The sequence below is a fragment of the Calidris pugnax genome, unplaced genomic scaffold (assembly GCF_001431845.1).
Source record: "Calidris pugnax isolate Ruff unplaced genomic scaffold, ASM143184v1 scaffold89, whole genome shotgun sequence".
NCBI classification, from domain to species: domain Eukaryota; kingdom Metazoa; phylum Chordata; class Aves; order Charadriiformes; family Scolopacidae; genus Calidris; species Calidris pugnax.
Window position 1 is genome coordinate 1909563 of NW_015090865.1, and position 14909 is coordinate 1924471.

The 14909-nt window shown below is 38.8% G+C and overlaps 1 protein-coding gene across 1 annotated transcript in view; it reads left to right on the forward strand.

The window, feature by feature from the left end:
• INPP5F (inositol polyphosphate-5-phosphatase F) overlaps positions 1-14682 on the forward strand; it is a 45102-nt gene extending 30420 nt beyond the window's left edge. Inside the window, exons 9-20 of the mRNA XM_014945340.1 lie at positions 957-1024; positions 1720-1844; positions 3245-3322; positions 3802-3922; positions 5545-5673; positions 6391-6508; positions 7057-7255; positions 8268-8339; positions 8435-8508; positions 9828-9956; positions 10672-10759; positions 12011-14682. Coding sequence (XP_014800826.1) covers positions 957-1024; positions 1720-1844; positions 3245-3322; positions 3802-3922; positions 5545-5673; positions 6391-6508; positions 7057-7255; positions 8268-8339; positions 8435-8508; positions 9828-9956; positions 10672-10759; positions 12011-13142 — 2333 coding nt within the window. The 3' untranslated portion in view covers positions 13143-14682. The remainder of the gene's footprint in view (positions 1-956; positions 1025-1719; positions 1845-3244; positions 3323-3801; positions 3923-5544; positions 5674-6390; positions 6509-7056; positions 7256-8267; positions 8340-8434; positions 8509-9827; positions 9957-10671; positions 10760-12010) is intronic.
• The last annotated feature ends 227 nt before the right edge of the window (positions 14683-14909 follow it).

Here is a 14909-nt window from a genome sequence, read left to right on the forward strand (position 1 = left end):
CTGTATCTTGAGTAAGTCCTAGTAAAATGGACCTCTGAGCTTGCTTAGGAATTTGGGCAAAGCATATAATTTTAAGCTGATAAGCAATTACTATCACTACAGACTTAAAGATTCATCAACAGATCCTGGTTTCTTCTGATTTTTATACTAAATAACCTAGAAATTACTGGTGAGGGTTAACTTGTTGCCACATCATGGAAATGGAAATTTAAATAAATTCATAAAGTGAGGAAAATCAAAATAAAACACCTCCCAATTCTCCCCCCAGGTATTTGGCAGCAACACTTAATTAGTTCCAACTGAAAGCTTGTGCTGTGACATCTGTTTATGAAGCTGAGCAGTTCTTTTCTTTTTTTTTTTTTTTTTTCCTAGTAGGATTAGTTTAAAAAATATTGAGGAATTGCATGTAATTTGATATTTTTACAGGTAGGAATTGAGATTTTGAGAAATCGCTGGTGCCTTGGATCAACTGGATAGTGTTTTTAGTTACAAGTAGTTTATTATTCCAGTACTCTGAAAGGACACTGAAAGTGTTATCCCTGTCCTGCATGTCCACCTCTGCAGTTTGTAAACCTTTCTTGTACTTCAGTTTGCTTTTTCAAAAGATGTGAACCAAATAGAAATATTCTTATTTTAGAGAAGATGTTTATCTGGATGTGTGATGCATACATGGAAGGATTAAACAGGCTTATGGAAAGTTAAATTTTTGTCCAATAAAGCAAGAAGTTAAGAATAAGGTTTCCTGTATATAATAGTAGTAAAATAGCAATATTGAAATAGAACAAACTGATGAAAGACCTTTAAAAGTAATTCTGCACAATGGTTGTTGTGTGCAAGTACTTTAAGCAAAGCTATCTTGGCTTTTTTTAGAGTATAGATTTGGGCATGATTTAGTACTTCAAGCAGGGCTTGTTGCTGACCAGGCTGTTTTTGTCTCGCACTGTTCTGCTTTGTAGGTGAAAATGAAACAGTGTCCTGCTTTCGTGCACACTTTGAAGAACAGCTGAAAAATTACAAAAAGCAGGTGAGTTCTGCATGGTAAAATAGTCATCTTATGAAAATGCAGGGGATGATAGTTTTAGTTTTTCTTGGTAATGTGGGTTGTGGTTTTTTTAGAAACTTTTTGACAATTGGAAGGGTGGTACAAAATTTTATGAAGTTTTTCAAGTATCCTTGTAAGTTACCTTATGAAAAAAAAAAAACCCAAACCAAAACAGACCCAGCAATAACTTACAGAAATGTGTAAGCCTCATGTTTGTATACCTGTTGTGTGAATGCATAGCTTTTCTGTAAAAAAAAACCAACCAAACAAACCCAAAACAAAACAGACCCAGCAGTAACTTACAGAAATGTGCAAGCCTCATGTTTTTATACCTGTTGTGTGAATGCATAGCTTTTCTGTATTAAAATTCAGGTAGGCAGGTAATTGTTGGAGCTTATTTGATTTTGGGTACAATCTAGCAAAGATCATAACTTCAGTAAGATTACCTACAAGTCTTTTTTAACTCTTGAGCTATTTATTCTTTCATGGTATATATCTAAGCAATCTGTGTAGCAGATGTCAAGTGTTAAATAATTAAACTTTTGAACAGGTTATTATTAATTTGGTGGATCAGACTGGCAGAGAGATAACTCTTGAGCTATTTATTCTTTTATAGTATATATCTAAGCAAGCTGTGTAGCAGATGTCAAGTGTTAAATAATTAAACTTTTGAACAGGTTATTATTAATTTGGTGGATCAGACTGGCAGAGAGAAGATTATTGGAGATGCTTACCTTAAACAAGTTCTTCTTTACAACAATGCAAATCTGACTTATGTTTCATTTGACTTCCATGAGCACTGGTAAGATGCCTTTTAAAAATGTCACTTTGCATCTTTTTTTCTTTATGAGCATGAAATGAGAGCAGAAGGGAGGAGAAATCATTATTTCTACTTCTGTGTGAAATGCTTTTTTAAATAGGAAAAATACACTTTGTAACCTAAAGGACTATAAAAGTGGAAGTTTGGATAACCAAGCACTGCTGTTTGTTGATGTTGTGTCCCTGACCTGTCAAATATGCAGTTATTTATTAGGTGAAGCTTAGAGGTTGTTATGCATTTTAAGCAAGAGTTTCCTTAAACATGCTGTGAATGTAAAGTTGTGGCTGACCTGCTTTTCAAACTGTGTAGCATCCTGCTTTTAATTCTTTACTACCAGCCATTCTTCTGTTTCTCTTGCTTGTTTCTAGAAACATACGGTGGGTTCTTTCAGAACCCTGATGCTGTTATTCCATTATAAAATACACTGGATTTTATTTTAACCCAGTATAAATAGTTGCTCTTTTATGAGTCTGCTCTGATGTTGGCATGGTCTAGTGCAGTGTGATCTGTCACACAGGCATGTATTTCTCATGCTTCACTCAAGCAGACTGCATTTGTGTACAAATATGGGATCTAAAAACTCTGGGTTTTATCTTCATTTCCTAACTTAATCTAGGGATTGCATCTGGCCTGGAAAAGCATTACTGATTAAGTACGTCATTAGTGGATATTGTCTGAGAGGATAGGGGGGGAAGGGAAAAAACCCCTCAAAACAGTCATGGCCTTTAAGAGACTTCTTTCCTATTGACATCCTGAATTGATTTGATACTTAATCTTTTGTTTAAATGACCTTTCATTTTTGCTTGTTTGCTTTTCTCCTAAGAACTGCTATAGTGACCAGGACTGTTTCTTTTTGTACTATGAGCATGAGTGAATAGAGAACAATGCTGAAAGCAACCTGGTGGGGTGGGGGGAGGAAGGGGTGGTGTGTCTGTAGGTGCTTATTTTTCCTCTGTGGAAGCAGGACAGGACATCCCAATTTCAAACCTATAGCTGTAGGTGTTTTTTTTCTTTGTAGAAGCAGGACAGGACATCCCAATTTCAAACCTATAGTGGTTGCTTTTGAGAATGTGCCTAAAATGGGAACAGAAGGTTGCATACCTGAATAGCTGTGCACTTATCTTTCCTTGTGGAAGTAGCTTTCAAGAATGCAAACTCTTGACAATTTAAAGATCTGAATCTCTTGCCTTGCATTTAGGTATTGAGCTGTGCTTTAAAATAGTTCTGAATATTGGCTGCTATTTAATGCTTATTGCAGGAGGGAGTGTCTCTCCCACTTAGCCAAAACCACTGTGCTAAGGTTACAAATAATATAAAATAATTAAGTAAACAAAAATCACTATTCAAGGTCAAACTAACTGCTGTGAAATTCTGTATTTTAGCCGAGGAATGAAGTTTGAAAATGTTCAAACACTGACCGATGCCATTCACGATATTATTCTTGACATGAAGTGGTGCTGGTAGGTACTTCACTGTTCTTAGACTAATATGAAATCTTTGTAGAAAAAAATAAACCAGTACATACACAGAGGCCTTGATTTTGTCATAACTGGTATGTTTTATATTCTTCTCTCTGTGGCCAGATTATGTGTCAAGAGTTTTTGTGTTCTGAGGTGTTGGTGTTCTACATGTGTAATAGCAAAAATTCTCAGACACTGTTTTCTCTGAAGCTTACTGCATTTAACATGCTTAGGAGTTCTTATATCTAATGTGAAACACTCTGTATTTGGCTCACGAACCCTAGAACACCAACCTTACTATTGAAAACAGTAGGCATGTTTGACCTTTAGTTTGTGCATTTTGGTAATGAGCACGGCCACAGTCTTCAATCAATCACTTGATATTGTTCAGTAAAATTTTCCAGTCTTTGTAGAAGCTGGTAAATTATGCTGGATTTGAAGTGTCTCAGTATGCTTTTACTCTGTTTTTCTGTTAAAAGGGTTGACCAAGCTGGTGTGATTTGTAAACAGGAGGGAATTTTTCGGGTTAACTGCATGGACTGTCTGGATCGTACCAACGTGGTGCAGGCTGCTATTGCGAGGGTGGTCATGGAGCAGCAGGCATGTAGAACTAATGTCCTTTTTCAAGTACCAAGTACCTCCAAGCTTAATTGTTATTCTCAGGGAAATCTGTGTGTCTGAAAAATGCTAAACTAACCTCTACTAAAAAGGATCTTTATGACCTACTTGGAGAGCCATGAAGCTGAAAGTAATGTGTACAACTAAAATAACTCTCTAAATCATTATAGAACACTGCCTATTTTCCTCTCTTCAGAGAGGAAACTACTGTCTATATCTTGGGGAGGATTCTCTTGTTTTGATTTAATGGCTTCAAGTTGTGTGGTAATACAAAAAAAAAACCCACAAAAAACAAAAAGCCAAATCCCTGCCCACAAACATTAAAGGACTAAAATCTAAAAGTTGGATGCTACTTTAGGCTCTTTAAAGTGAAACACTGTGGTGTAGCAGGTAGGGAGATAACTGATCTCCTCTGTGTGAAGAGGAGCAATTAATTCATGTTGTAAATATCCCAGATGGTTGACGACTATGCTCTGGAGTAGCTCTTCCTGTATAGAGAAGGCATTTCCAAGTAGACAGAGTCTTTCCTTTTGTCATCCTCTTGTTTGTCCCCCCATTTGCTTTTTGACGTAGAAGCTCAGTGATGATTGTTTTCCCCTGTGTATTGTCTTCCTTAATAGCACTGTAAATGAAACTTTGAGACTTTGGTTACAGCCCAGCCCAAAATAAACCAATGTGACTGTACTTAAAGTGAAGGATAAAGGATAGGGCTTTCAAAGTCAACGAACAATCTTGTATCAATTTTTGTTTAACTTGTGATGGGTGCTTGAACATTTTTTTTTGTTGGCTATAAATTGAGCTTTGCTTCTGATTTAATCCAAGATATCCCTCGCGTTTAGTGGCTACACTACAGTTACATATGAGTAGTACTGACTGCAGATGGGAAACTGGTGCTTTACCAACTGAGTGCCTGTAAAGAGGCTGAAGTTTGTATTGTGCCCAAGACTGACCTTGGAAAAACTTAAGTCCTGGTTGTTCCGAAGAGTAAGATACCTTACTTCTAGTATCAGTGTTAAACAGTAACTGTCCATTAATAATAAACACAACAGATGGAGTTGTTGTAAGGTTTTATTTTGGGGGAGAAGTAAGTTTGAAGATGGAGCCACTACACTTGATTTAGTGTGTAGAAGCAAAAGAGTAAGAATCCTGGTGTGTTTTTTCTTGTAACTGGAAAGAGATTCCATTTCTTTATTTTCAGACCTTTGAGGTCACGAGGGCCTTTGCAATAGAAGACATTAACTTGTTTATCCATGTTTAAATTTTGTGATGTCTGTTCTGCTGATGGTAGAAAACAGAATCATTTCCTGTATCTTGATAATCGAGAGTAACTTGTTTTCCTTCAGCTAATTTTTTTGAAGATTGACTTACATCCATAATTAATGTACTGCTGCTACATCCAGTGATATGATATTTAACAATGAATTGGTGATTCATTGCTAGCCATTAATTTAATTTGACAAATTGGCAGAATGGTTTCCTTTTTCAGATCATACAAAATTTAACAACTAAATCCTTGGCAAGTGTTCCCATTTTCTTTATCAAGCTCTGATATTGAGAATTATTTTTACCTTGAAACTTCTATTAACGTGTATGTCAAACTGCAGCTCAAAAAGCTGGGTGTGATGCCACCAGAGCAGCCTTTGCCAGTGAAATGCAATAGAATCTACCAGATAATATGGGCCAACAACGGAGACGCCATAAGCCGGCAGTACGCTGGCACCGCTGCCTTGAAGGTAAAGGATGAAGAGTGTTACTGGTTCTGATCATTAATATGTTGTTGCAGGTTTTATGTCCAATGAGGAACTCTTGTATGTGTAATGAAGTTGGCCAAATATTTCTTTTGTCTTCAAGAGATGAGAGGCATTTCAATAGAAGAATATTTTGTCACACTTAGTGTGAATTAGAGAAGACTTGAGATTGAGAAATGTTAACATCATTCTGTTAGTTTTCTGTTTACATACAAAGCACAGTGAGCAAAGAGTTTAAGATCTATATTAAGCTTTGCTTCTATTTAAATTTAAGCATGGTTATGGTAGTTCTAAGCCACTACAGTACTTAAGAATGCAGTTCAAGATATGTTGGTAGAAGGGTGATATTAACTAGTTACATTTTCTAAGGACTTTTCACAATTAGTTGTAATGCAGTCTGTCTATCAAGATCAGAAATCAGGCATGAAAGTCCTTATGGTGTCCAGATTGTTTTTCCCTAGGACTTTCTGTAGAATGATAGGTCTGTCAAAAGTGTAAGATTCTCTGCAGAGAGTCAAACAATGACAGAAGTAGATGTTCTTTGAAAATCAATGTTTTCAATTTCTATATGAAATAGTTACTTGAACACCATTTCTGAGTTGTCATCTGTTGAGTTCTGAGTTTCAAAATGCCAAAGCTTTTTATCTGAGGCTATTACTTCCAAGGTGTGTATGTGCATGATTTGTGTGTTCTGTGTGACAGGGTGATTTCACAAGGACTGGGGAAAGAAAGCTGGCAGGGGTCATGAAGGATGGAGTGAATTCTGCAAACAGATACTACCTGAATCGCTTCAGGGATGCTTACAGGCAAGCAGTCATAGGTAAGAATACAATTCCAGCTAAGATGAACTATGGTGTTTAGGAAAGTTTATTGAAATCATCTTGATTTTATCTCTTTGACAGATTTATCTTTTTTTTTTTTGAAGCTTAAAAGCACCTTGAGTATATGTAATGTTCATGTTTATGTAGTGGACACCATATGGATCAATCAATTCTCCATTTGGAGATTAAACAACATTTAATTTGGAGTGATTACATGCAGTGAAACTCATTGTAGAGCTTGCTCCTAACTTCATTTGAGCATTAACTGTCTTCTAACATCTCTCTATTAGACAAAGCTAAACTTACGTAGCAAGTGTTTGTTAAAATGGTGAATGAACTCTTGCTTTTCAGTGAGAAAATAGTGTTATACTTACTGAGTTTTCAGTTCGGGGCAACATTCTATTTGGAAAGAGTTGCTAACCATTTTTCCCAGAGTTTCTTGAAGTATAGTATATATTTGGAAGGAATTTACAAAGTAATTATAGATTATTGCTGGATATCACTCAACTGTTGGTTCCTTGTTTGATATTTTGTGTGTTTTATTTAGATTTGATGCAGGGTATCCCCGTAACAGAGGATCTTTACTCCATATTTACAAAAGAGAAAGAACATGAGGCCCTGCACAAGGAGAACCTGAGGAGCCACCAGGAGCTGATCAGCCAGTTGTTGCAGAGCTACATGAAACTGCTCCTGCCAGATGATGAAAAATTCCATGGAGGATGGGCACTCATTGACTGTGATCCAAGGTTTGTTGAATAAAGTCATAAGTGATCATTGATCAGCTGCTACTGTGACTCCTCTGTTATTTCCTGCTGATATGAAATGATTTTGGTAGTGGATGTGTTAATAGAATAAAAATGGACAGTTTTGTAGAATGATAGGAGTCCTTGAAGGGATTGAAAACTTGATTGTAAATGGAAAGGCCCTCTAAAAAAGTGTTTTTCTCTAAGTGCCATGTGAACAGTGCATGCTGCAGTTCCCTTTGAGACATCACCTGGAAACACCTGCATTCAGTTAATACTGTCAGAATGTGGTAGGCACCATGAAGAGAACTTCTAACCACCCTTAGTTCTAGAAGTGGCTGTTGGAGGAGGCATTGTTCCTTATTGCTTTATAGGGAAAGTGTAATTTGACTTCAAAGTTGTCTATGGTCAGATTAAAGTCTTGTGAAATGAGTTAGCAGGAAAGCCTAGACTTCTCTTTATGAGAAGTAGTGAGCATAAACTCTAACTTCACTGATAAGTCTCCTTATCAAGTTCAGAGTTCACCATCTTGTAACAGCAAAACAGTGGTTAGGTCTTCTGCAGGTTAAACTTCAGCATCTAAAAATAGCAAAGCAGTATGTTATGATAGTTAAGGTCTGTGCTTTGAAGAGCCGAGTTTTGAGATCTTTCCATGCCCCTGTTAGCATTTTTAATAGCTTGTGGGTTCTCTGTTTGTTTTTGGACCTGCTGCTGACCTGGTTGAGCTATTGGGTAACTCCAGGTTTCAGTGTTGTTTACAAGGATCTGCTTATTGTATGGCAGAGTCTAATAATACATCACGTTTTGGCTTGTGAAGGGTCACACCTACCTTGGTTTCTCAGTGGCTGTGAAGGCAGCAGCATCACATAAGATAATACACCATAATTGAAACCTCTTGTTGTAATGTGCCTTCAGTTGTAAAAAATGTCCTTAAAATACACTGGGGATGGGTTACAGCTGTGCAAATAAAGCCTTCTCCCCTCGGTTCATTCTGTTCCTTCTTCCCCTTCCTTAGTCTCATCGATGCCACTCATAAGGATGTGGATGTTCTGCTGCTGCTTTCTAATTCTGCCTACTACGTGGCCTAGTAAGTTACTGCTTACTTTGTGTAGTTTATTTTCAGTAGCTTTGTTTTAGATTAGTAGGAAGCATTAAATCCTCTTTCTTTTTTTGTTTTTCTAGTTACGATGATGAGATCGACAAGGTGAATCAGTACCAAAGGTTAAGTCTTGAAGCTCTGGAAAAAATAGAAATAGGTAAGAATGTAGTGGCCATATATCTGAATGCTCTTAAACAGCTTGAGCACTTACTAAAGCATCCTACAAATATACTGACACAGCAGGCCTCAGTGTATTGCATAAATCCTGCAAGTCCACTGCAGCTAGAAATGGGCTTTCTTCCTGATAATGGATGACAGAGTTGAGTCTGTGCTCTCCCTCTGTCCTGTCTTTTGCTACTGCTTGAAATGGAGACTTTGATTCTAAAACTTTCTCTTTCAAACTTGTAAAACATGGATTCATCAAAAAAAATTTCATTGTTTATCAGTTGGCAGTAACAATTTGATCAATTTCTGTAATGAAGCTCAGGTTTGTGCATTCAGTGCACTCATTACTTCCAAATACAGCAGCTGGTTCTCAATTGTACTTTAGATTTGTTTCATAGCTTTTTTTCTAAAACTCTTATCAAGGTCTGATGAGAAACACGCTATTATGAAATAACCTTGTTATGCTGATTAACCTTTTTATTCTCTGAGGAATGTAACATCTGCAGGCTAAATCCAGCATTTTTAGCTGAAAGTGTTAAAGATGTGATATCTTTGCCTTTACAGATGAAAAAGGTTTTCCAGTTGGAGAGGAGAGAGGGAAATTTGTGGCCTCCAGTGTGTGTGTCCCCCAGTAGAGTTTAATCCTCCATTACACAATCTGTAGTGATTTCATCAGCTCTTTGCTGTAACTTTCACCATTTATGTGCAATTTCTAAGAGTTCAGTGGAAAGATCTCTCTTAATTCTGTATTGTGGAGATCTGTAATATGTCCTGCCATAGAAAATATAGTTGAAATATCTAGACCAAATACCTTACTAAAAAAACAAACATCCTGTTTAATGATGTAGATATGATGCAGTGTGTTGAAGAGTTGAAGTACTTGGTCTTGATCTAGAGACTTAAATTTCTTCCACTTGGTAAAAATACACTAGTTTTCCCTTTAATCCTTGCAGGAACATATCTTAAAACACAAGATGAAATAGGTTTAGAATTCTTTTTTCTTCTATTTGAAAGGATGGTCTGTAATAAACAATCAGGCTGGATTATAATAGGCATACACAGATTGTCTAATTGCTTTTTTTAACTAATTGATTGTTTAGCTATTGTGAAAATCTTTCATGTTAAATGTCAATCCTACATTAAAGAAAACATGAAGCTTTTTATGCTGGAAAAAGACTGTAAGCTCTTACGTATGTTTAGGGACTGTCTTTGCAATATCTCTTTTGGTGTTTGGTTAAAGAAGATTTCAACTTGATTTTGAATTTCTCAGGCCCTGAGCCTACCCTCTTTGGCAACTAACTTATGTCTCAGGCCCTGAGCCTACCCTCTTTGGCAAACCCAAGTTCTCTTGCATGAGGCTGCATTACAAATACAAGGAAACGAGCGGGTATTTCCACACCCTCCGAGCCGTGGTGCGCAGCCCCGAGGAAGATGGAAAAGGTTTGTTTCACATGTAGAAGTGTATTCAGCATCGCAGGGTTTTCTAGGAAATGCTTGTTCCATTGCTCTCAGAATAACTTCTGAAGGACAAATTCTAATGTAATCCCATTGAATAGGGAACTGACAAAAACTTGGCTTCTTGCGTTGACACTAGAATGTTACTGTTCTAATACAAAGAAAAATAACTCTCAGGTATGGTTTTAAAGCAACTTGTCTCTCTAGAACTGAGATGTTTCCATGTCCAGAGCTTTGTTGATCTAAAAACTGATTAAATTTAAAATAAGCTCCTAAAGAGTGGAAGACATTTATTTAGTGAAATCAATGTCTAGAATTGTTCTTGTTCCTTGTTTAACTAAATTAAGTGAATGCTAATAAGGGAAAAATATCTCTTCTTACCTGGAGCACTGAGTTTTGTCAGCAAGGATTAGAATGACTATAATTGCTTCTCTTTCTTCCACAAATGATGAATTGTGGCAGTGGTCTGTTTCTACCCAATATTTAGGGCTTAAGGAGAGGCCACTCTTTAGGCTTATTCTGTAGGCTTTGTACCAGAATTGCACCTTGTAGGGTGCAGCTATTCTGTAAGGTGAAAGAAAAGCTACAACAAGAAGAAACTTAATTACGTTACAAGAAAATAAGTCTAATTTTAGATTTTTGGAATATGGGATTTTAAGTATTGTTTTAAGGGTCTGACAAGCTGCTAATTGGGTTTCAGATACTCTTCAGTGCATCGCCGAAATGCTGAGAATCACCAAGCAAGCCATGGGACTAGATGTGCCCATTATTGAGAAGAAGCTGGAGAGGTGAGTACTTCCAGGGTGTGAACATCCTGTGCCCCGCTGCTGCTCTGTCCTCAGCGCCTGACAGAATGTGGTAACAGCCAAATATGTGGTGTCTAAAGAAACATCAGCATCCGACTGCTGTGCTGGGAGTTTAGTTATCCCTACACTGCTTCACTAATAACTGCAGGTGCTTACCTAAATCTAAGAAAGAATACTGCTTTATAGCTGTATGCTTACAGACAATAGACATTACCAGCCACAAATAACACGCTGCAAATCGGATGGTTCATGATCAGTTTGTCAAATTTAATTTTGCCTATCTGACCTTAACATCTGCTTCTGTAGTAAGATGACAACAACCTTTGAAGCATAGATCTGGTTTGGATGCCACTGCAGCTGAGTGGTTAACACATCCAGATAACATTATGGGTCTTGTGTGAAGGAATGTCTGAAGTTAAGCTTCTAAGTATTAGAATGGCACAGAATTTCTTCCTTTTGGAAGACCACTACGAGAAGTCAGCACATGAAAGCATAGGTGATAATTAAAAGGACTTAGAGAAAACTACCTAAAAAAAAAAATAATCTACTAAGTCAGTTGTCTATAATTAAACAGAAGTAACCTTTATCTACAAATATTGGTGAGGTGCTAACAAAGGAAATCATTTACAAAGGACAGTGGTGTAGAAATGAGAGGATGGCTGGCTGGAGCTCAGCATGTTTTACCAGTTCAAGTGCAACCTGTTGCTTTATTTTGGACCCTTCCAGTTCAGGCTGCATGAATGACTAGAAGATGGGTTGTGTAGCACCATTGTAAATTGTCAAGTGAAAACTATTAGGGCATGCACTTTGAGAATTTTCTTCTGCATGTGACTGTTGGGTTACTATTTCAGCTGCTTTTCCCAGCTGAGAAGAAAGCATAGCAAGAAAATCTTCCCTCTGTACTGAAGACTGAATAGTTACTAAATCTGGCTACTGAATCCAGCATACACGAAGTCAGGGTTACAAATATAGAGAATTTAAATGCAGTTTCATCTAAAATTTGAAAAATGCCTACTTTTCCCTTTCTTTGGCTACTGTTCTGTATCAATCCACCTTTGTTTTTGTGGTTTTGAATGTGAGTGGTTTTATATGGGTACAATTATGTAAGGAAAGGGTAACTTAATATCTAAAATATCAATCTCTGTTATGGAAATAGACTGGAAGATGGTACCTGCTTGGTGTTTATAAGTAAGACTGCTTTGTACACTAGAGATTATTTTCTTCTTTTTCCAGGAAGAGCAGCAAACCTCACGAAGACATCATTGGCATTCGCTCTCAGAACAGAGGGTCCCTGGCCCAAGGCAAGAATTATTTACTGAGCAAGTTCTCGTCCCTCAATCAGAAAGTGAAACAAACCAAATCCAACGTGAACATCAGCAACCTTCGGAAGCTGGGCAGCTTTGCCAAGCCTGAAGTGAAAGTCAATTTTCTAAAACCCAATTTGAAAGTGAATCTTTGGAAGTCAGACAGCAGCCTTGAGACTTTAGAGAATCCGGTGGTCGATACGAAAGTCCACACCGAGTCCGACACGGAAGGGTCGGACAATGACTCGTTCCACTCTGATGACTACCTGACTAATTCCAAATCTGATGAGGACACCCCTCTGACGGGCTCCCTGGAGAACATGGGGCAGGTGGACTACGTGCTGCCCAGCTGCGGCATCATCGCCTCCGCCCCGCGCCTGGGCAGTCGCTCCCAGTCCATAAGCAGCACCGACATGAGCATCAGCATCCACGTCCCCTCCGACATCCACGGCTCTCAGGAGAGCAGGTCTGACTCTGAGGATGTCCCCTTGCCTTCTGCTGACAACGCGGAGGTGGAATTTGCTAAACCCATCGATGTCTACTGCCAGAGGTTCGTGCACGATGCTCAGAGTCAGATGTCAGATGTTTTGGAGGCTGAGGTTGGCTCTCAAGAGCCCCATCATGTAATGAATCAACCCAGCAATAACACACCTAAGAAGGCAGAAACCAAGGCTGAAGCCACCACAGACATTCCTTCCAGGCCATCGAAGTTGGACGTACAGTCTTCTGAGCCAAATCTTCAGCTTTTGGCTGTTGGTGGGACTGACACTAAACCTCATAAAAGCCCAGGATCTGCATCTGGTACCCTGGAGACGGGACTCCCCATGACTCCTTCTCCGGCCGACGGCAGCAGCAGCAGAGCTGTGTCTCCTTTTGCTAAAATCCGCAGTTCCATGGTGCAGGTTGCGACCATCACGCAGGCGGGGTTGACTCAAGGGATTCACTTTGCTGTGGCAAGGGTCCAGAAGAGCCCTGCAGAACCCGAAGCCCTCAATGAAATCAAACAAAAAGAACTGAAGGAAATGTTTACGCAATGCCAGACGCGGATCATTCAGATCTAGTTTGCTGATTTTTGGAAGTGTTCTTCTGCCTCTTAATCCAATACTTCAAATATTATATCAGGACTCATGGTGGCATGAACTGCTGCTGGATACCGGGATCAATAACCTATAGATAACTTTGTTTACAGGAAGTGAGAGATGTGAATGAATTTGGTTCTGACCAAGCTTCCAAATTCCCTCGGGCAGCTGAGACAGGAGAAGGGTGAACCCTATTGAAACAGGTAGCTTAGACACTGGGCTGTAGTGAGCGTGCTGGCTGGCTGGCTGTCTTCTCTCTGTTTCACAGTTATTTTTTGGAGACTAATTTTTGTAGCTCTTCTGACTTATTTAGAAAGTATTTATACTACAAAGGTGATACTGCACTTCTGTGACCTTACTTAACCTTGCACTGCACCAGCAAAATAACTTACCGGTAAAACTAGGTTTTTATTTATTTTTTTTGAACTAGTATTTTTACTTGTTTCCATGGAAGGTTTAGATGCAGCTTTCTACTATGAATTGTGCCTCTACAGTGGGAATTGATGGGGTTTTGTTGAACTTAATTTGTTAACCAGAAATTAAGATTTCTTTTTGCTGTCTTTTTTTTTTTTCTTTCCACGCATCCTGGGACACTTTCAGTAGGGATGAAGTGTAGATCCAACCTGAAACACCCACGATCCTGCAGTGCAAATTTAGTTTGTCATTTCTTTTTTCTCACTTGTGTTGAGGTGAGGGGAAATGAAGGAAGCTCCTCTAATTGTCTCGCCTGTGCTAAAGCTATTCCTGTTTCCTTTTTTCCAAATGCCAAACGCTGGCAATTTACTCCAATTTTCCTTGTCTCTGTGTAAAGCAAGACAAACCCCACACCTGACCTTCAGGCGTTGTGTGTGTGTCTCTCTGCTAGGATTTTTTGTTAAACTATATTCTAACTATCAGGATGCAAAAGTCCAAATAACTTCTGAAGTAGGAGGCAAGTGTAGTCTTTCAGAAAATCCGTGTTGCATGAGAGCGTAGCTGTGGGCATCTCACCACAACCAAATTCATTCCCAGCTCAAGCTTTGCAGACTTGCAGGATAAAGGCTAAGCATCCACTCGTGCTGGGGATTGGATAATAAATAAAAACATCCCTTCTCTATGTGTGTCAAGTAATCAAATTTATCTAAATTACCCTTTCCCAGCGCTGCCTTGCCATGCTCTTCTAGGGTAGGACATTATCCAAAAGCTGCTGTAGAGCAGGATCTTCCTCTGCTGTGGTTTGTGACTCCGACCACTGCTCGGAGCTGGTGCCTCCATGTCCCCATCCCTGTCCTGTAGATATCTAGGCTGCACGTGGTGTCCAGCAGGTGTTGTCACAGGGGTAGGGTAGGACAGTCTCTTAGGGCTTCTAGTGTCTGAAACAAGTGTCATCTACCCCCCTCCATCGTCTGAAACTTTGATAAACAAATCAGATTTATTTATTTGTTTTATTAAAGTGATGTGGGTTTGGGTTTTTTTTTTTTGAGTGTCTATACTTGTGGTTATATTTAAAATTCAACTACTGCTGTATTTTAATGTGAGCAATATACATGAGATATTTTAATAAAAAAACGGTGGAATCAAAAGATGTTTTTTGGCACGTGGTGTTTGCCCAGGGCTGGGGGGCTCCAGGTTTCAGAGATGGGTGGGTTGTCCTGACTTCCTCTGGCTGGAGAGTCAGAGAATCACAGAGTGGTTGATGTTGGAAGGGATGGCTGGAGGTCATCTGCTCCACCCTCCTGCTCAGGCAGGGCCACCTGGAGCTGGTTGCCC